This window comes from Rattus rattus, chromosome 5 (genome assembly GCF_011064425.1).
Source record: "Rattus rattus isolate New Zealand chromosome 5, Rrattus_CSIRO_v1, whole genome shotgun sequence".
In the NCBI taxonomy this organism is placed as follows: domain Eukaryota; kingdom Metazoa; phylum Chordata; class Mammalia; order Rodentia; family Muridae; genus Rattus; species Rattus rattus.
In genome coordinates, this window is record NC_046158.1 from 150,345,219 (window position 1) to 150,366,454 (window position 21,236).

At 54.4% G+C, this 21,236-nt stretch overlaps 1 protein-coding gene across 1 annotated transcript; it reads left to right on the top strand.

The window, feature by feature from the left end:
* Positions 1 to 1,147: 1,147 nt before the first annotated feature.
* Positions 1,148 to 20,724, top strand: LOC116902308 (transmembrane protein 189). Its single transcript, XM_032904752.1, has 6 exons — positions 1,148 to 1,338; positions 8,641 to 8,760; positions 16,155 to 16,246; positions 17,106 to 17,250; positions 18,467 to 18,679; positions 19,187 to 20,724. Exons 1-6 carry the CDS (start codon positions 1,215 to 1,217, stop codon positions 19,306 to 19,308), a joined length of 816 nt encoding a protein of 271 aa, XP_032760643.1. The 5' UTR covers positions 1,148 to 1,214; the 3' UTR covers positions 19,309 to 20,724.
* Positions 20,725 to 21,236: the final 512 nt, after the last annotated feature.

The window sequence follows — 21,236 nt, forward strand, 5'->3', positions numbered from 1 at the left end:
TGTCTTGTCTGTCAGTGACAATGCGTTGGCAGCTGACAAGGTCCCCAGCCTTAATCTGAAATCCCCAGCCTTCTTCCTAATAGGCACCGTGCAGTTTGGGAGGGTCTGAGACCCAGTACCTGCCAAAGAAAGTCAGCAGAACCCATGGCACTCCAAATCTAATTGCGTAGTTAATACAAGTGCCAGGCTGTCAGCTTCACCGGAACCCGGAAGGACTTGGGCTGCAGCCTGACTCGGCCATCTGAGTGGCTCTTCCTTTGAGTAGACATAAGAGACAGAGAAGGAGCTTGGAAGCTTAAATCTCAGAGAAGAACGAAGATGGAGCCTTGAAAAAAATCTTTACATCTTAAATTCCCTCTGCGGGTCCTAGGCACCTCTCTGTCTTGCAGCCCCAGGGTGGACGCTGTTTATCATCCCTTAAGGTCTTTACATAAGCCTTCAGCTCTGTTAATGCTGATGTCCTAAAGACAGAAGGACATTCGCTGAGCCCGAATTCATTCAACCCCTTCTAATATCTGTCAACTGTTGGCCCAGGCAGAGTCCCTGCCCTCGGGGGCTCCTTTCCTGATAGGGAGATGTTATTCCTGACAAGCACTGAGTAGCGTGAGGGTGATGTCACAGTGACCAGAGGAGGGTACTCCAGCAGGTGGTCATGAGCGGCCTCTCAGCAGGCAGTGTTACTACTTATGTTCTGTGATTGGGTCTTGCAATGTAGCTCAGGCTGGCCTCGAACGCGAGACGCTCCTAGGTATTAAAATGAAACGTAGCGCATGCAGCCTGTGTGCTGCTCAGTCCAGCAGCTTCCTAGCAAATGCATGACCTTCTGTAGCCATGCACTCGGTAGGCGCTTCGCGGTACGCACCGAAGTCAAGGCGCAGACTATTGCACAGGCGCGTGCTCCTCGGCTCGGGCACGCGAGCCCGCGGGGCGCAGCGGGAACGCGCACATCCACCCTGTCTGTCTTCCGTGTCCAGCTGCATCCAGCTGCGACCCCGCCCCCCAGCGCCGCGGTTGGCTGCGGCCCGAAGGCCTGCGATTGGCCGGGCGCGGCGCGGGCGCGGGCCTCGATTGGCTGTGACGCGCGGCCCCGCCGACGCCCCCGCCCCGGCCGCCGCGCCCCGCGCCGGCCAGTCATTGGGCGGCGTGATCTCGCCGCGGTTCCGCGGCCGCCGCCGCCGCAGGCAGAGCGCAGCGGGCGGGCCGGGCGACGGGCCATGGAGGGCGCCGAGGACTCGCCGGACCGGCAGCCGGAGCTGGACGAGGACGAGACGGCGGAATGCCGGCGCTGGGGCGCACAGCATGCCGGAGCTCGTGAGCTGGCGGCGCTCTACTCGCCAGGTAGGACGGGCGGAGGGCCTGCGGTTTGATGGGTGCTCGGCGCCGGGCCCGCCCCGACCGAACCCCAGGCGGTCCGAACGCCTGGACCCTAACCCATCTGAGCCCCCTGGATCCGAACCCTATCCCATTCGAATCCCCCGGATTCGAACCCTAACCCCTCCGGAACCCACGGATTAGAACCCCAGCCTATTCGAACCTTACTTCGACCCAACCCATCCGAACCCCCACGGATCCGAACCCCAGCCTACCCGAAATGCCGAGATCTAAACTCTACCCAGATCCGAACTCCAGCAGCCCATTTGGACGCCTTTAGACTAGAACCCCGCTCCATCCGAACCCTAGCCCCATCCTAACCCTGCCCCCATCCCAATCCCAGCTTCCACCCAAAGCGAAACTCCAGGGCTTCCAACTTTGCAAAGAGCACCCCCAGATCTAGGGACCCCAAACAAACCCCTTCCTACTCCAAGCCGTGAGGCTTTGGGCTTGCAGAGATTAGGAACAGCACCAGTGCACCTGCGCACCGGGAGCCCTAGCCCCAGGGCACCTTTGACAGTTTAGGAACCCCACCCTGGCTTGCCTTGTGTCTCCAGAACCCAGTCCAAAGCAGGCTTCCGGTTCTTAGGTAGATGAGCCTTAAACATTTTAGCAGCAGGCACTGCCCTTAGCCACCTAAACTCACATGCCGTCCTAGGACCCCCACGTTAGGAGTCTGCACCCTGTGCTTTTTTTTCCAAGACGGTGGGTTGCAAACTGACCCCCCTTCTGGATCAGTTCTTCAGCTACTACCCCCGCCCTCCCACCCCCCCCATTTGGATTTCAGCTGCAGAGTAGCCCAGGAGCTCTTCCCCCAAGCTCCATCACAGTCCCTGCTTCTGTAGCTGCAGTGAACTTATCCCCTCCCCCTCCCAGTGAGACCGGCAGCCCTCACCTCTTACTGGTAGATTCTCGTCAGCGACTCAGACCCTATTGAGTCTGGCTCTGTCCTCTCCCACACCCACACACTAGCTGTTCATTAGGACTTCCTGTGATACCCTTGTTCCCCAACCCTTATCACCACCCGGAGCCCCTCACAGCCCCTCGCCCTGGCTCCACCCCTTCCCTCAAGGCCAGGTCCCCTCTAGTTTCTTTGCTCCTTGACACGCTCTAACCCTAACTAGCGCTGGCTCCATCCTGTTCTCCAGCTCCCAGGGAGCCTCGGCAATCTCACCGCCTGGCTGGGTGTCCCCAAGGAGTTGAGGAAATGCCTGTACACTCCAGAGTCAGATGACAGCCTTGAGGCCCCTCTGCCAGGGTGTCTCCATTGAGTTGGCTTTGTTATCCAACATTCTATCCGCTCCCCCGGCTGGGCAGCTTCATGGCACAGCACTGGCCAGGGTGGGGCAGAGGCCACTACCCTCTTGGCTCCCTGCCCTGGCTGGCATACGTCTGATGCTTTTTCAACTACAAGTGGCACGTGACATAGGACCATTTGCTTTTCCTCTTTGCGTTCCTAGGTCAGTAAGGATTGTCCTGCATCGGGTTCCGGTCTGCTTGTGCAGTTTTCCACTTGTCTGGGGTGTTTGGTCTGTTCTGCTGGGTCCTTGGCCCTCACCCAGACACAGCCTCCAGACCCACTCTCCTTGAGGGAGGCTGGTAGCATTCTGAGCGGTAAACTGGATGGCCTGGGTGGGGCCTCTTCCTTCACCTGATCACCCACTTTAATGACGCCCACTGTGTGGCTCTAGGCTTTGTGGACACCAGGTGATCCCCGTGATTCACCTGGCCAGCTGCCCTTCTGAGCTTGAAGCAAGCCCTGTCTTGCTGGTCCTCAGGTGTATAGGAAAATGGAGAGGAAGGCCTCAGAGTGGGTGACTGTGCTGTCCTCACAGCCTACTTTCTATTGTCCCCAATTGTTTCCTCTTGTTTTCCCCTGGGGGCCACCTCTCACCTCTCCTTTAGGATTCGGTCTCAGTACCTGAAGAACAGCCACATAGCTTCAGACAGCCTCCTGGGGCCCCAAACCCTCAGTTGAGGCCTTCTTTCCTAACCTGGAAAGAGGGAAAGACTGGTCAAACTGGTTCCTCTCAGTAGGCCTCCCTCTGCCTCTGTCCCTTGAGCTGTGTGGTCTTAGAGAGGTGCCCTGACCTCTCCGAACCTGACGCATATTGAGAACCTATTGGTATGTATTGGAATGAGTCCCTGTTCCCGGCCCTGAGGGCAGGCAAGACTTGAGCTGGCATTCTGGTTTAGGAGACAAACAACAAGCCCTCAAATAATGGATTAGGGTGGCAGATGCCATGTAGCAAAAGCAGCAGGGAAAACATGAGGCAGGGGCTTGGCTTTATTGAAAGGACAGCATTTGAACACAGAGCTGAAGGGAGGAAGAACAGGAGGGAAGAAGGGACCTTGAGAGTGTGTGTGAAGGGGGGTTGGGGGTTTAGCTCAGTGGTAGGGCGCTGTGCGAGGAGGCGCAAGGCGCCGCGGTCGATCCCCACCCACGAAAAAAAAAAAAAAAAAAAAGAGAGAGAGAGAGAGAGAGAGAGTGTGAGGGCTAGAGAACAAGTGGAAAGGCCCTGAGGTGGGAGTGCGCCTGGCACAGGTCCTCTGCTGAGCACGAGGAACCTGTGGGCTGGAGCGGAGAAAATTCCCTGCGTCCAGAACCGAGTTCTTGAGATTCCTGGGGCCAACAGTGGTTTGTCATTTGACAGCTGATAGCAGTAAGTTAACAAAGATGCCATTTACTGAGCACTGACTTATGCAGGCATTCCCCGCATGCTCCCATGACTTGAAACACCAGGCCTGTTTGGGTTATGCCACTGCTGCTGCCACAGAAAGGCTGGTGAGAGTAGGCTGTGCGTCTTTGATGTCTGGCTTTCGAGGAATCTGTGGCACCGCAGGACCACCCTGTCCATGTCTGTGGAGGCTTAGCATGGGATGGTAGCCCTCCCTGTTCCTGTGGGGGTTACCCATAGTACCCATTTCTTGTTTGCCAGCTTCGCCCTGGCTGTAGAAGTTAGCCAGTTCTAGGACAGCGGTCCAGCCTGTTTGTGGGGTTGGCAGCAGACATAGAGCCTGGTGTGGGTGTGTGGAGCTCCAAGCAAGGTGACCAGGGTGGGTGGGATAGAAGGGGATACTCGGGGGTAAGGTAGTAGTGACCCTGGCATTGGGCTTGGTTCTGTGTGGTGTCAGAGTCACTGAAGGTTTTCTTCAGTGCTTTGCTCGGTCTGCCTTTCTCAGCAATAAGCCAGACAAGAGGAGTCTCATGAATTTGACAGGTCCTTCCTCCCACCTTCTTTAGGCAAGGGGCCACTTCATAAATTCCCCATCTGTAAGGATACCGAGCCCAAAGGGCGTGGATCCAACTGTCCATCAGCTTGGACAGTTGTGAGTGCTATGTCCTGGAGGGGTTTAGGCCTGAAGTTGAACCCTACTTCACTCCAAAATAGGCCTGACTGAAGCCATGGCACAGGGCCTGGAGCCACTGTGGGATCTGTCCCTGCCCAGGTCTGGTCCCACTGCATTGGGCCGAGCTCTGTCTGTCTCTACCTTAGTCTGACTTTCTCGCTGGTCTTTCTCCCTATGGTCTCATTTTATTTTTTTTTTTTAAGATTTATTTATTTTATGTATATGAGTACACTGTAGCTGTCTTCAGACACATCAGACAAGGGCATCGGATTCCATTACAGATGGTTGTGAGCCACCATGTGGTTGCTGGGATTTGAACTCAGGACCTCTGGAAGAGCAGTCAGTGCTCTTAGCCGCTGAGCCAGCTCTCCAGCCCTGGTCTCATCTTTTTATATCCCTGGTTTCTGCTTCTCCATCTCATTCTTCCCCTACAGTCTGGTCCTATCTGATCAATCCCCCTTCTCTGCTCCTTTTGGTGCACAGGATGTGAGGGCTGGAGGCTAGCACAAGTGTAGGTTGTTTGGGGCAAGAAGAAGCTTGCCCTGAGTAGGTTAGTCTCCCTCTCTTCCCAGGCTCCACACCAACTCGACACAGGCACCCAAGCCAGCAGTCATTGCTACACTTTGACCCAGATCCCCAGCATCTGTTGCTCCTGGCCAGGATACCAGGACACCTGAGTCCTGAGTAGGCAACCCCCGCTTACACACACACACACACACACACACACACACACACACACACACACACGCACGCACGCACGCACGCACGCACGCACGCACGCACCAGTACCCCTTTGATTCCTGAGTGAAGGCCTGCCCTACCTCCCTAGCCTGTCTGTTTATAATGTAGCTCCAATTAGGTCCCATGACTTCATGGACTTGCCATGTTGGTGGTCGGGGTCCTGACTTAGTTATTTGGTCTCCCTGGCATCAGGAGGACCGTCCTAGCTCTCGGGGGCGTTGTGAGGTGCAGCCTGTATGTTAGCATGCCGTGCATGTTTCCTATGTCAGAACTGAGGTCCATCTACAGCCAGACCCAGGTTGAAAGATAGGTAAGTTTAGGAAAAACTAATTTCAGGGCCATTCTGCCCAACAAGGTGAGAACTGAATGTCCCTGGAACTGAGACAGCCTAGACCTACAGTTTCCAGGCAAGGAACCACACCCAGCTCTTCCTCAGTTTCCTTGTCTGGGTCTCAGTCAGGATTTCAGAGGCTAGGCAGACAGCCCTGAATGCAACCGGGGGACTGGTGAACCTGGAAACCCATGACCCCTTAGATGGTGGCTAACTGTCTGGCCTGGAGTGGCAGACGGCCCTGTGTTTTCAGGGCTAACGAGAACTAGGGATGTGCGTGGTTTTAAGAAGTACGTTTTTAAGAAGCAAGAACAACCTGACTAAGGTCCTGTTTGCAGCCATGCCTTGTGCCCACATGGAGGGCACCAGCTGATGTCAGCATCATCACTACTGTTGTTTTAGTCCAAGCCTTGGCTGTGACTCCGTCTGTCCATCCATCCGTCCCTCAATCCCTACGGGTAACCAAGCAGGTCGGCAGGGAGAGTTCCCTGTCCCTTGACTCTTCCTGGGTCCCCTTTCCCCACCCCTGGGGCTTCCTGCTTCTGAGTCCTGGGCCCTACCCACAAGCAGGAACCGGAAGAGGTAGGCAGGCTGTGGCTCAGAAACAGCCCAGCTGAGAAGGGAAGGGCCGAAGCCTCAGGCCTGCCTGCCCCTGTGACCTCTGGGGGCCTCGCCCCTCCTTGGCCTTGGTGTCCTCTTCTGTATATGGGCAAAGGGTGAATGACCTTTGAGTCCCCCTCTCCCAGTGTTGGCCTTTTCTGGGGTCAGTTGCTTTAGCTCTGGCTCCAGCAGTCAAGAGCAGCTGATTGCCGCATGGACTCAGGTGGAATCTAATCTCTGCTTCCTACCTAGTGTTGAGCACAGAACACAGTTATAGCTTGGGATTAAATGTGTTCATCCCACAAGCATTTATTGAATACCAACTGAGTGCTGGGGCCCGGGAAGGGAGCTGTACGTAGCCTGCGCTCCCATTCAGGCAGGGCTACGGCCCTAGGTTTGTGGTGGGGGTGTGTCAGAGAACCACAGAGCGGGGGATAAGATAGAACTTTCTTCAGGGGCAAGGCGAGTGGGCAGCAGCCTGGCCTGGGCCTTTATTAGCCCCATACAGGAGCCTTTGGCAGGACGCAGGTAGAGAATAAGGGGCAAGCATGGGCAGCAGGGCAGGGCAAGGGGATGGTTGAGAGGTGACCACAGCATCCCTCTGCGGCTGGCACATCGATCTGCCTTGGGTTGCCTTGCTTTCCATCTGTAGCCTCTGCTTCTGGGCCGGTTCTGGGCCCCTGGTAACAGTAACTGCTGGGTTGACGTTGAGCACCCGTGGTGATCGCTTGTCACATGAAGGGTCTCTGACCTCTGGGACCAGTTGCCTGGGAAACAGGCTTACCACTCATGTGTGGTTTTATTTATTTATTTAAAAATGAATTGCTGGAAGAAAACACCTCGGTGGGGTTGAGCAAGGGGAGGCCGTGGGGAGGGCGGCCTCAGGCGGTCTAGAGGCGTGGCTTCTGTGCTTTCTTCTTCCATTTATTCCTTTAGTGTATGTGAGGATTTGTGCCACTGCATGCTGTTGTGGAGGTCAGAGGACAGCCTGTGGGAGTTGGTTCTCCCCTTTGTTATGTAGGTCCCGGGGATTGAACCCTGGTCATCAGGTTTGGCAGTCCGTGCCTTTACCCTCCCTTTTTTTTTTTTGTTCTTTTTTTTTTTGGAGCTGGGGACCAACCCAGGGCCTTGCGCTTGCTAGGCACTCGCTCTACCACTGAGCTAAATCCCCAACCCCTCCTGGCTCCTTTATGTCTTTGTACGGTGGGGCCTTGAGCAGCTTCAAGCTCAGCTCCTGACCCTCCTGACCCTTGCTGTTTTCTCTTTTTAAAAACATTTACACATCCTTGCTTTTTAGTTGTGTGTGTGTGTGTGTGTGTGTGTGTGTGTGTGTGTGTGTGTGTGTGTGTGTGTGTGTGTGTGTACTGCTATAGTGCATGTGGTGGACGTCAGAGGACAAATTTGAGGAGTCAGTTCTCTCTGGCCATGTGGGACCCAGGGACTGATCTCAGGTGATCATGCTCGGTGGCAAGCTCCGTTTTCCGGCTGAGCAAGCTCGCCAGCCTTTCTTCTTTATTGATATTATCATCGACACATTGCTCTCTGCACCGCTGTAGAACCTGGGCAACACAGAGAGGCCATGATTGGGGCCATTCTGGTTCCTCCCCGAGCCATGGACACTTGGGTGATGTGCAGAATTTTGACACCTCTACCAGAGCCACAAGGAATGACCCTGATCGTCCAGTCTTACGTGTCTATAAACTGATGGCATTGAAAATGGAATTCTCATACCCAAGGCCTCAGATCCTGGTCTTCTTGGTCACCTGCAGCCCTCTGGAGGCCACACTCCTGCCTGGCTGCAGGTGTTCAGATGCCAACCCTGAAAGACCTAATGTCCCAACACTATTTCTCGGTGACCCTGAGGCTGATGGCCTATGTCCTGGAGGCCGGATAGGCTCTGGATGTTCCCGGGTTGAAGGATCAAAAGCCTCTCCTGTCAGATGACCGCCTACCTGGGGAACAGACGGTTCCAAGAAACCAGTTAAAATGCAAGGATGTCATTCAAGTTCCCACAAGTCCCCAGAAAGCCTGCAGAGAGACCAGCATTGGGACCTGTTCGTCAAAGAATTGGCACTTGCAGGCCCAGCCTCATAGGCATGCAACATGTGCTGTGTCCTGCTTCTGCAAAAGCCCTTTTCCTGGGCCAGTGGTGCCTTCTGTGAAATGGGTGCTTGGCACAGTCCAGTGCTGCCGTTGAGGCTCCTGCAGCCTGCGCCTCACGCAGCCCTCCCCTCCCCTCCCCACAGGCAAGCGTCTCCAGGAGTGGTGTTCCGTGATCCTGTGCTTCAGTCTCATCGCCCACAACTCGGTCCACCTCCTGCTGCTGGCCCGCTGGGAACACACACCCCTCGTCATCCTGGGTGTCGGTGAGTGCCAGGGCCCCTCTCCAGGTCATTTGCCTTTGTGCAAGCAAGCATGTGAATGCTCAGGGTGGTCTTGCATCAGGGGCAAGCCATGGGAGGCCCACATGCTCATCTTGGAGCATTCAGTCAAGTGGCACGGTGCCGTCACCCCCAGCTCCTGTTTGTTTCATTCTTCTTTTACAGTACCGAAATTCAGCCACCCCTGCCCTACTCTCTTCTTCCGGGGGTTTCCAGTCCCTCCCACTGCCCTGTCCAGTGTGTTGACCAGGTGGCCATTCCATGTGACAGCCCCAACCTTAACATTCCCTCCTTGTCGCTGTTCAGCCACACTGGCCACACACACACACACACACACACACACACACACACACACACACACACACACACAACCTTCCTTTGGGGCCTTTGTACAAGCCCTTCACTCTGCCTGTAGTCTGCCTGTAGCCCTTCGGGACTCCACACTTCTGAACCCCAAGATCTACTACTGACAACCACCTGCTTAGGTAGGTTCTCCGTGATGACCCCTCAGAGATAGCCCTATGGAGTATGGTGGCTGCAAGCCTTTAATCTCAGTACTTGGGAGGCAAACCAAGCCTTGCCACACACACTTTATCATCCTGAGCCCTCTAGGTCTCCAGCAACTCAGAAGTCAGATTCTTTTTTTCTCCTGTTTCATCCACTGCTGTATCTCTAGCCTCAGGCATGAACCCTGGTACGTGGCAGGAGCTGAGAATTCAGTGAGTTGGATGGTATGCATGGAGTAGGGGGGACTGTGTGCGGTACTAGGAGGTCCTGGTGTTCCCCTTGGCCAGGCTGAAACTCATCTTATTGATGAGGAACTAGAAGCTGAGAGGAGGGACCTACAAGATACTTACCCCCCCCCTTTTTTTTTTCTTTTTCTCGGAGCTGGGGACCGAACCCAGGGCCTTGCGCTTGCTAGGCAAGCGCTCTACCACTGAGCTAAATCCCCAACCCCGACACTTACCCCTTAACCTGAAGCACATATGGTCGGAATGCCCAGCTGCAGTCCCTGTTCCGGATGGCTGTTTCCCTCCTTTCCAGCCCATTGTCCTTTGGTGTTTGGTTCTCTTCCTCTCCTGAGCCCCGGGGCTGGCCAAGGAGCTGTGGTGTACCCTTGGTCCCACCTGGTCCTTCCTGTGGCTTTGCTTCTCAATCCTGTTAAAAGCATTCTGTCTGCCTAAGCCAATAGTGTGCAGGCCTGCTAATCAAACTGTCTCACTGTCCAGGGGAGAGCCAGTGTAGGGGAGAGTTTATCCGGCTCTGTGCCTGGGAGCCTAGGCCCCATCTCTAGGAATCTCCTACAGCCTTGGCTGTGCTGGCTGCAGCCATGTCCTGAATATTGAGGCCATGACAGTATAGATTTCTGGGGCTGTAGGAAAGCCAGGAGGATCCAGCTGTGCTGAGAGGGCTGGTGATCGGGGAGAAGAGGGAAGGTGACCTTGCCTGCAAGGCCACTGGCCAAGGCTATCTCAGTCCCTGCTCTGGTTGACAGTGGATATTCTATAAGCATCTACTGGGTCATACCCTGAGTTGGCCACCTCCCTGCGCAAGATTCCAACATTGTCCTCTGCCCACTGGCCCTGGTCTGGGATCTCTGGCCACAGCGTCCCTGGCCAAGGGTGGGTAGACACCCGGTAGTAGTTCCAGCTGTGTGTCATACAAGCAGGTCACCACCGCTTCTCACTGCCTGATACCTGGGTTTCTGCAGCTCCCAGCCCCATCCTTGAAGTAGAGGTGGCCAGCGCTCCCATTGCACCCAGCTTCTGGGCTGATAAGGGCGGGTAATCCCCTGATAGTGGTGTTTGCACAAGCCTCAATCGATTTGAATAGCCGCCCTGATTTGACTGTTAACACGCAGGTAGTCGAGAGGGCACCGTGCCAGCTCATTTCTATCTCTTCAACGGTTGCCAATGCCTGGGGTAGCCCCGGAAACCAGAGCTTAAACCAAAAGAATTCCACTTGGCAAAGCTGGGCTTGTGTGAGACTATGCCTGAGAGTTGATCAAGATAAACTTGTGTTTGTTACAGCCTAAGGGGAGGAGATGCTGGAGGAGGCTTGTTTCCAGGCAGAGCAGGTGCAAAGGCCCTGGGGCTGCCGTGAGCAGCACATCAAAGGATGCCGGCCTCTCACTGAAGTGGATGGGCGAGTGGGACAGGACCCTGGGGTCATGGTCTAGACTGCTGGTTTATCTGAGTGTTGTAGGGAGTCACTGGTGAATAGTTTCTGGTGCTAGGATCCAGGGAGCAGGTGGTGATGGGTTTTTTGAACTGAGAGGAGCTGGGCAGTTGAGCTCCATGTACAGTCAGGCTGCTTTGGGGTGAGTGGTGGGTGAGGTAAGGGATTAAGTCCATATTTGGTCCCGAGAGTGGGTGGCAGAGGAAAAACAGAAATGGTCTGGGGAAGACCTCGGTTTGACAGCAGGAATGAACACAAGGAGCAGCCCCGGGAACAGGGAAAGCTGAGAGGGCAGCGGGCCTCAGAGAGGGCGCCACCAGAGGTCAGTAGCATAGCAGCTGGCCCTGAAGGTCACTGGTGACCGGGTGTGGTGACAAGCTGATCATGCTCTTGGGGAGAGGATGCCATGGGTCCTTGAAGTAGAAACTTGAAGATTGAGGAGGGCAGGGATCAGCGCTGAGGGCCAGAGGCCACACTGCCTAAGGCATCTGGATTTAACCGAGCCTAAATGAGCTCCACGCAGACTTCACAATGTTGCTGTTGCCGGATAGAACCATCCTTGTGCCCTTCCCAGTGTCTGCGGGGAAGGATGGCGACCAGGCCAAAGCTGCTCCCAGGGTGACCCAGCCACCAGCCGCCACCAGGGCTGGAACAAAGAGACGTCTGTATCCGCACCCTGCCCCCATTAAAGGAACCTCATGGGTAACTGAGCGCCCTAGAAACAGCTACCAGGCTGTAGGGATTGAGGCCCTTTTCCTCATGTGGTGGGAGAGGACACTCTCACCCAGATTATTCCTGACACCAGTGACACCAACCCAGAGCATGCTTCTGTGAGTACCGGGTGTCAGCCATCCAACAGATGGCAAGACCGAGGCTCGCAGAGGGGCCAGGGTCAGGCCACAGGCAGCTGTCACAGAGGAGCTTGTGCCAGAGCCCAGAGTGTGTACTGTGTGGCTAGTTTCTGCTAGTTAAGGGACGTGAGGCTGAGTGTGGTCCTCTTGTCCCCAACCCCATAGGCGACCTTAGACAGTCCTTCCTTTCCAGCCTCAGCAGGTCTGAGGTCTCAGGGCGGGTCAGGCGTGACGGGGGCCTGTCACTGGACTCGGAGAGAGAGTATGCTGTTGTAGCAGATAGTTCTCTTTGACGATTCCAACCTCTTCATCTTCCTGCTTCACCTTCAGAGTGCCGGGTTTACTTGGTAGCTGTTTCTGCAGGGTTGGGATCAAACCCAGGGAACCCAGGGCTTTATGTGTGAGCTAATACTCTCCCAGCAGTCGCTTGTAGGCCAGCTCGGCGTAAGGAGTGGTGTAAGGAAGCAGGCTTTGAAGCCCCACACTTGTGCCAGTTAGCTCCCAGTGGGGCTGCTCTATGCTGTCTATGCTCTACCATCGATCGCCTGCCTTTAGTTCCATAGCCAGTGTCCCCTTCCTATCCCAGGGTCCCATCTAGGCTAGCACAGTCTGGTTACTTGTCACGGCCCTAATCGGGGATTACTGGTCTGTGGCAGTTTCTCAGCCACAACCCAGGCTGCCTTCGAGTTCTCTAGGTAGCTCAGGCTGTCCCAGAACTCCTGATCCTCCAGCCTCAGCCTCCTGAATGCTGGGCTGCACTGGGCCTCTTGCTTTGCTTTTGAGCAGTGCTGGGGGCAGAGCTCAGGCCCATACACACACCAGGCAGGCGGTCTCAGGCTCCCTCTGACTCCGCACCTGCAATCCTGGCTGACTTGGGAACGCTGGTTAGAATTACCAGGCTGTCTCGGAGTCTGGGGTGGCGATGCTCTCCCAGTTCCTTTTGGTGTCAGCAGAACAGGTGCAGCTTGTCACTTTGCCCTGAACCAGGGAGCGCCTTCTGGATTATTTGCCACGTTACCACCACCATCCCTTTTTTGAGACAACCTCACAGCCCAAACCTAAGTGAAGAGTGAGGCCTGCACAGTGCACTTCCCTAGCGCACTGGACGGCGCCGGGAACGAGGGAGAAGCTCCCAAAGGAGCCAGGCTTGACTTTCTAATGCTATTCTGCTATGTTCCGATCACAGAGGATTAACTGCCCAGGACAGATAAGGGGAAGGAGCTTAACCACACAGACCTGCCCTGGGCCCACAAGGGGTAACAGAGGTAACACACTGAAGTCCGGTGTGCTCTGGTTTAAAAACAAAAGTGCCAACCACAAAAAAAAAAAAAAAAAAAAATGGTGAGTGCCTTTAATCCCAGAACTTGGGAGGTAGAAGCAGGAGGAGCTCTGAGTTTGAAGCCAGCTTGGTCTACATAACAAGTTCCAGGCTAGCCAAGGTTACACAGTGAGACCCTGCCTATAAATAAATAAAATAAATAAATAAATAAATAAATAAATAAATAAATAGCTAGCAAGCACTGGGGCTGGATAGGTATTTAGGTAGCTCAGTGGTAAACTGCTTGCCATACAAGTGTACGGGGCAGAGTTTGAATCCCAGCACCCATATAGAAGAAATCCAAGTGCATATAGCGGCCTGCCTACAGTTCCAGCCCTTGGGAGGTGGAGGCGGGTTCCCCAGGGCAAGCTGGCTTGCTAGACTAGCCAGAGCTGCGCGCTTTGTGTTCTGCCAGAGGTCAGCACGCAGAGAGCCTAGAGGAGCCCTCGTGTCACTGTCTGTCAGGCTGTGTTTGCACACCTGTCACCTTCGTACTTGACAGGCTGAAACCAGATGATCAGAGACATTCAAGGCCAGCCAGGGCTACATGAGTCTCTGTCTCAAAAAACACAATGTCTCTGCTGTCCTCTGGGCAAGGAATGGGAGGATCTTAAGCACATAGGCTTGCTTCTCCGTGAACGAGCAATGCAGCAAGGGTTCAGGAAAGGGCCTGTGAAGGCTGCGTGCGTTGCACCCAATGACGGGACAGTACTTGGCAGTAAAAAGGGAAATGGCCAAGCACATGACACATGGTGACTCCAGATGAGCTAGCCCAGTGAAGCAGACCAAACCCAAAATACTCTCAAACGCAAACAAGGTATTACGACAGTACCATCCCCTCACCCCTCGCCCCTGTGTTGACTGACACATTGCTTGTGGTCACCCTGTGATGTTGGCAGGGTAGAGCCATAGGAACAGACTGTGTGGCCGCAGAGCCTGACAGTTTTCGTGTCTAACTCTGTATAGAAAGTTTGCCGGCCCCTTAGATCCCACTGGAGAAGAAGCTGCAGCGTGACCTTGGATGGTCAGCAGCACAGCCTTGATCCACATAAGCCTGCACACCAGTGTGTGCCGTTCAGTACAGTTCTAACCAGACTCGAGCCACTGAGGGAAGACATTGTTTCATCCAGACCCTGAGCCCAACATTCACGACAAGAAGCCTGGACTTGGAGTCCCTGCCATGTCCCACCACAGACACCCAATGTTCCCCAGAACTGTGTGTCAGAATGGCAGTGTTTAAATCTGTCATTGACCAGTGAAGCTGGGACAGGCCTCTGGAAGGACGCTGAGACCAAACAAGGCAAGAGGCATAGCAGTGTGGTTAGTTAGAGATGGGGCCCCCAACCCTGCCTTGCTAAGAGGCAATGTGTTTACACCATTCATAGGGTACAATAGGTGTTTCAGTAATGCCCAGACCCACTGGGGTGCCAGGGAGCAACAGGACTGCCCAGCGCTAGGCAGTGGAGCCCTTCTATCCTTGGCCTCCCGCCCACTGCTCTCACCCCACTGCCCTGTGCTTGGATGGGTGGATGGATATGTGGGTGGGAGGTAGATTTGTGAATAGGTAGCCAGGGATAGACAGGTACTGTGGGCTTCTAAAAACCTACCCTTAGCAGCTGCCTTTAAACAGATTGGACACTAGAATTCCATTCCCACAATCCCCTGTGTCCTTTCTCTTGTGCCCTGGGTTACAGTCCCATTCTCTGGGGAGGTATCCAGAGGTTCTCACCCACGGTTCTCATGGCACACCAAGGCCTTGGTCCCCTGTCAGCGAGAGTCCGAAGTGGTCATCATTGCAACTCAGAACCTGGGCTGCAGACAACCAGTTTACAGTGAGAAACTGTGGGTGGGGCCCTCAGAGGGCACAGACCTGCACAATCCCAGCTACCCTCCTGAGTCAGCTCTGAGGACCTACTGTGTGCCAAGCACTACCTCATGTGACATTGAGCTCACTGATGTTGCAGAATCAAGGTCCAGGCCTACACCAGAGCCCACAGTGCCGAGCCCAGGGCTGACAGTACAAACTGACAAAGGGCAGGTGTGCTTGAGGAAAGTGACAGGAGATGGGAGGGAGAGCTCAGATGCCCCAGGTAACTCGGGTCTTAGGAAGGGCACAGAGCCCCAAGCAGCAGAGGAAAGCAAGCTGTTCAACTGCACCCTGGAAAGGAAAGATGTTCAGAGAGGATCAGTCAGGGAAAGGGCTCAGAAGACAAGAAACTGCAGGGGGTGGGGGGCACTGCTGGTCACTCTGCCTCAGTTTCCCCATGTGTACATGGATCCAGCTGTGCCACTGCCGTGTATCTGGCTCAACACTTCTCCCCCAGCCTGTGTCTCACCTCTGTCGTGTGAGCTAAATGCTACTAACAGAGGTAAGGAAGTGACCGGGAGGCCACAGACAGAGGTGTGCCCTGCTGAGACAGTGCTTGGTAAATGGTCACACTGTGCTCTTTTACGTCTTCACTCTTGCCCAACAAGAAGAAAATGGGATACAGAGATGTTGAGTAACACATACAGTGTCACAGCTCATGCATGGTAGAGGTGGGAGTATGGCCCAAATCTAAGGCCTGTGGTGACTGTTGTTTGCGGGGGAGGGGTACCTCAAGCTAGTTCTGAGCAGATTGAAAGCAAAGGAAAAGCTGAAAGGATTGAGTCCACGATAAAAGCCAGGTGGGATGGGGACATAATTGCAAGAAAGGAACTGCTTATGTTTGCTGTAGCCCAGGCTAGCTTCAAACTCGAGCCTCCCGCCTCAGCCCCCCAGCCCCGTGCTGGGTTTCTAGACAACTCAGCTGAGGCCTTTTTAAGGAAGTTGGTTACACCCCCACCTTAGCAGGTGAGTCTGCTCTGTGCAGCCCAGAACCGGGAATGTTATGCTGAGACTCTGTCCACTGGGCAGAGGCCTGGCTGCTTCACTCTCACAATGAATGAACAGATGAGGAAACAAGCAAGATCATGGAGGGCTGGCCCCTGACGGGAGGGTCAGAGACATCTTTGCATGCCCCTGCCTTGGCTTACATTCTTGTTGCCCACAGTTGCAGGAGCTCTCGTCGCTGACTTCCTGTCTGGCCTGGTACATTGGGGTGCTGATACATGGGGCTCTGTGGACCTGCCCATTGTCGGGAAGGTGCGTATGACAGGCTCTGGGACTGTCCCAGGGTTAGTCCCCGAACCTCTCAGAGAGCCTTAGCTACCCACACGTCATTCTGTGTTTTGGAGACTGGACTGGGGATCCCAATGGTAGCACAGGAAGACAGGTCAGAGAGCCTCTTGGAGTCTTCCCTCAAGTCAGGGCCAATCTTGTGCTTGCATGTAAGCTGTCAGTGAGGCTCTCAGGGTTATGCAGAAAATTGCATCCAAACTGGTTTCATCGGGCAAGGACTCTGACTCAATCAGTGCTAAGTTAAAGCCGCACTGAGCTGGGACAGCCACCTTTTCAGACCGGGCTCTTCATCTCTGGTTTCTGCTTCCCCTGCCGTGTTTGGGCCTCCACTCCTGGCTGCCTAGAGAATTCTTTCCTCTAGAGGCAGCCAAACTCTCAGACCCTCATCATTGGTCCAGCGGGTACCGCACTGGTCATCGCTGCCAGTCCCCGCCGGGGAGATGGCTGGGCTCTGGTTAGCCGTTCCTGGGTCTTGCTCACCCAGGGCAGACTCCATTTAGCAGCATGAGTTGAGAGCCTGGAGGTTGCTCCCAGAAGCAGGAGCTTAAGGGACAGGTAGACAGGGTCCCCTTTGTTTTTGTGGGGCCTCTTCCCTTGCTTCAGGGAGGAGGTTGTCTTCAAGGCCCTCCCAGTATGGGTGAGGCCCAGAGGATTGAGGAAGGTCCCCGTCAGTGTTTTGAAGCCATCTGGGACCGCAGCCGGCCAGACTTCATCCAGGGCAGGGTCTGTGTCGGTGGCAGGGTAGGGGGCGGGAAGCAGGGTCTGTAATGCACCAGCTGCCTTTAGCTTACTGGGAAGCTTTGCCTGTACCCTGCCCACCTAGGCCTTCATCCGGCCATTCCGGGAGCACCACATTGACCCCACAGCCATCACAAGGCACGACTTCATCGAGACCAATGGTGACAACTGCCTGGTAACACTGCTGCCACTGTTAAACATGGCCTACAAGTTCCAGACCCAGAGCCCAGGTGAGACCTGCAGCTGGGGCTCCTCAGAGTGTGCCTCAGGAACGGAGGCCCCCAGGGTATGCGTGGGTGTCTTGTGACATTTAAAGTATTCTCCATTAGTAGGGTGCATGTAAAAGTTGGGCATTTAGCCTAAGACTGCATTCCCAACTTCTCAGAGCATTCTCCGGTAACGTGGTCCCTAGAGTCCTCCTTCACACCTCCTTCCCGGAGCTGCTCATTTGACACAGTCCCTGTGAGTCACAGCCAGCCCAGCTCTCATCTGTTGTATCATTTAAAGGCACATTGAGGGCTTTGGTGGGACCTAGCAGCCAAGAGCTGGCCTGTTGTGCACATTTCCTGGGTTCAGTCCCAGCATGAGAGGGTGGGAAGGTGGGGGGGACAAAATATGGACTGTGAGCTGAGGCCAGCATGCCTGTTTTTGAATCAGCTGGGTATCAGCTGAGGCAAAGCCAGAACTTGTGGTAGCTGGTGACATCTCCCTTTGGGAGAAACAGAGGATCTGCCCGAGGCCAGGGATGGGATACTGCAGGGCCCACCCTTATTGACAAGTCTCCCATCAGCCCCTTCCTTATAGACCCACCTCCTACCTCTCCCCTTCCCGTGAGCCAGAAGCCAGCAAGTGAAGGCCTCTGAAGGCCCATGGCTTTGCTTACTTCCAAGGTGATTTCTTTTTCTTTTTTTTTTTAAAAGATTTATTTTATGTATATAAGTACACTGTCACTGTCTTCAGACACACCAGAAGAGGGCATCAGATCCCACTACAGATGGTTGTGAGCCACCATGTGGTTGCTGGGAATTGAACTCAGGACCTCTGGAAGAGCAGCCAGTGCTCTTAACCACTGAGCCATCTCCCTAGACCCCCCAAGGTGATTTCTATGGAGCTGTTGCACCCTAGAAACCCACAGGGCCCCACAGAGCCTGAACTCCTGTCCCAGACTCTGCCTGCCTACCTTGCTCTGTAGATGTCTTCCCTTGAATACATGAGTGTCCTCAAGTCCTGCTTCAGAGAACCTGACCCAGAGTCCCTGCTCCGAGCCCACACAACCCACAAGTGTCAGCAGGAATCAGAACCTAGCCCCAGTTGGCTGCAGAGCCCACACTCTTAGCCAGTCCCTGGCTGGTTCTAAATCTGAAGATTTCATGGTAGAGGCTGAGGGGGGCCTGGGCAGTCAGCGGGCAGTTACAAAAGTCCCATGCCCATGCCCTTGCCCTGCAGAGACCCTGGAGCAGCTGTACCCCTGGGAATGCTTCGTCTTCTGCCTGATCATCTTTGGCACCTTCACCAATCAGATCCACAAGTGGTCGCACACGTACATAGGGCTGCCATGCTGGGTCACCGTCCTGCAGGACTGGCACGTGATCCTGCCACGGAAACACCATCGCATTCACCATGTGGCACCCCATGAAACATACTTCTGTATCACCACAGGTGGGTGGTGCCATCCCCAGGGTCAGGAGAGTGGGAGGGCATACGGCCTTGGCCTACCCAGTGTTCTCAGAAAACATTTACTGAGCTCCTGTTATGTGCAAGTATTCTCCTAGGTCAGGACCATGAGCACACCGAAGCCCCTTCCCTATTTCAAGCTCGTGTGACTCCAGACACTCACTGAGCCAACAACAACTTACTGGGTGCCTATTTACTGCCCTAGGCGTAGGGTCTAGCAGTGAACACAACAGACAGAGGACCTTGTGACTGGCAGGTGGATTTCTGTGAGTTTGCAGCCAGCCAGCTCTAGGACAGCCAGGTCTACACAGAGAAATCCTGTCTTGAAAAACGGAAAAAGAAAAAAAATCGTAGTGATTGGGGGAGGCCTGAGGGAGGGACCCAAGCCGCACGTGAGGGAGGTCCCTGTGCCTCACCTTCAGCCTGTCTCCCGAGGGCTCGCCACCCCAAGCAGGCTGGCTCTCCTCACTATCCCTCACTATGTCTGCGCAGGCTGGCTCAACTACCCCCTAGAGGTGATAGGCTTCTGGCGGCGCCTGGAGGACGTCATCCAAAGCCTGACCGGTGAGAAGCCGAGGGCGGACGACATGAAATGGGCCCAGAAGATCAAGTAGCATGCCCGCCTCCTGGTCGCCAACCTTCCCCAACCTGAACTGAAGCCATCTGCCAAATCCCGGCGTCTCTGAGCTACTGCTCCAGTGAAGAGAAGTCCCCTGGGCTGGGCCCGGGCACCCCTAGCCCACCCCCAGTGACACAGAATACTTGAGCCTCCGAGTTTTCATTTCCTCTTCTCCTTTTCTTTCCTTGGACCTTTCTGGCCACTGAGCTGCTCCAAGGCCAAGCCTGACTGCAGAGGGGAGCCCAGTTCCACTGGTCAGCCCCGTCCTGATGCTCTGCACGCCTGCTCCCTAGTGTAGGGTCACTGATACACATGGTGTGTCTCAGTGATCCAGAGAGCCCCCAGAACACTTAAATGTCCCCAGATCATGATCCTCCCTTAGCCCTGCAAACCGACCCCAGAGGCCTAAGTAGATGGGCCACCCCAGCTGCCACCCAAGGGCGGCAGAGTTAGCAAGGGTCAGGGCAGCTGGTAAGGAGAGGCCAGAACGTCCTGCCCACACGCGGATGCTCCCTTCCCTTCCCCAGTTCTTCTGTCCACGTGTCCAGCCACATCTGAGGTCTCCCTGTGGAGACATCTTCATGGGCGCAGCTCTTATGAAGGGCTTGGTCACTTGTCATTTGGGGAGGGGACACTGTGTCCCTTCTGGCCAGTGTGTCAGAGGAGGAAGAATAAGGCTTTTTTATTTGGATTTTTTTTTTAAAGGTGCTTGCTTGTCAATGTAAATAACAGAAAGCCTTAATATCTTTCTGTAACATGGAGTAATATTTTAATGTCATGTTTTGGATGTATATAGTATATTTATAACAAAGGAAGCATCTCCTTAACTCTGGTTGCCGTGTGGTGTTTCCGGATGGCTGCATAGAGGGAGCTAGCCCTGGCCCGAGGGAGGGGGCTTTATCCCCGACAGAGTGAAGTTGTCTAGACTTATGTATTTTCCGTTTTGCCCTCATGTGTGTTTGTGTGCCATGTGTGTGCCTGGTGCCCACAGAGGTCACAAGAGAGCGTTGGAACCCTGGATCTTTAGTTACTGAAATGCTGTGGGTACTAGGAAAAAAGCAGGTCCTCCTAAGTGCTCTTAACCAAGGAGCCATCTCTCCAGTCCTGAATTTTTGTTTCTTGAAGCAATGTATCATATACTCAAAGTGACCTCACACTGCTTATATAACCAAGGCTGACCTTGAATTCCTGATCCCCATACTGTCCCAAGTGCCGGGATCACAGGTGTGTGCCACCATTCACAAGACTTTTCACCTAGATTGTGCTAGAGCCATGCTGGCTGGCCTGTCCCAGAACTCCTTTAGAGTCATTGGCATCTAATGTGTGTCATGGCTCTGGCCTGGACCCAGGCCACCAGACAGACTGGTGGGAGCTGACCTAGGAAAAAACACAATAAAGTAAAACAAAAAAACAAAAAAACAAAACGTACTGCAGTTTCTTTATTTTATAATTACTTTATAAAGGGTCTCACTATGTAGCTCTGGCTGACCTGGAACTTATTCTGTAGACCAGGCTGGCCTTGAACTCACAGAGATCCACCTGCCTCTGCCTCCCAAGTGCTGGGATCAAAGCATGTGCCACCACTGCCCAGCTCACAATGGCTTCATGTGGTCATCTGTGAGAAGCTACTAATAAAACTGCTTTGGAGAAGCAGGGCAGAGCCTGCTGGGACAGGAGGCCATTTGAACAGGGAGCAGAGGCAGCCTGGGTTGAACAGAATAGGCCTTTTCTTGGGACAGCATGTACAAAGGCCCTGGGGCAGGCGCGGGCTTGCAGTTAGATGCCGGGGTGATCAGCAGGACTATATCGCACAGAACAGGGAAGTGAGGGGAACTGCAGGTGTCAAGAAGCCTCACGCCACCTGACGGACATTTCAAACGTTTATTCCGAGGCACCGGAATTTAGTAGTGAACATATGTTCTG

Excerpts from the sequence above, each read along its gene's own strand:
- LOC116902308 (XM_032904752.1), top strand. The coding sequence starts at position 1,215 with ATGGAGGGCGCCGAGGACTCGCCGGACCGGCAGCCGGAGCTGGACGAG. Across the intron at positions 8,761-16,154 it reads CCTCGTCATCCTGGGTGTCG|TTGCAGGAGCTCTCGTCGCT; the intron begins GTGAGTGCCAGG and ends TGTTGCCCACAG. Across the intron at positions 18,680-19,186 it reads ATACTTCTGTATCACCACAG|GCTGGCTCAACTACCCCCTA; the intron begins GTGGGTGGTGCC and ends ATGTCTGCGCAG.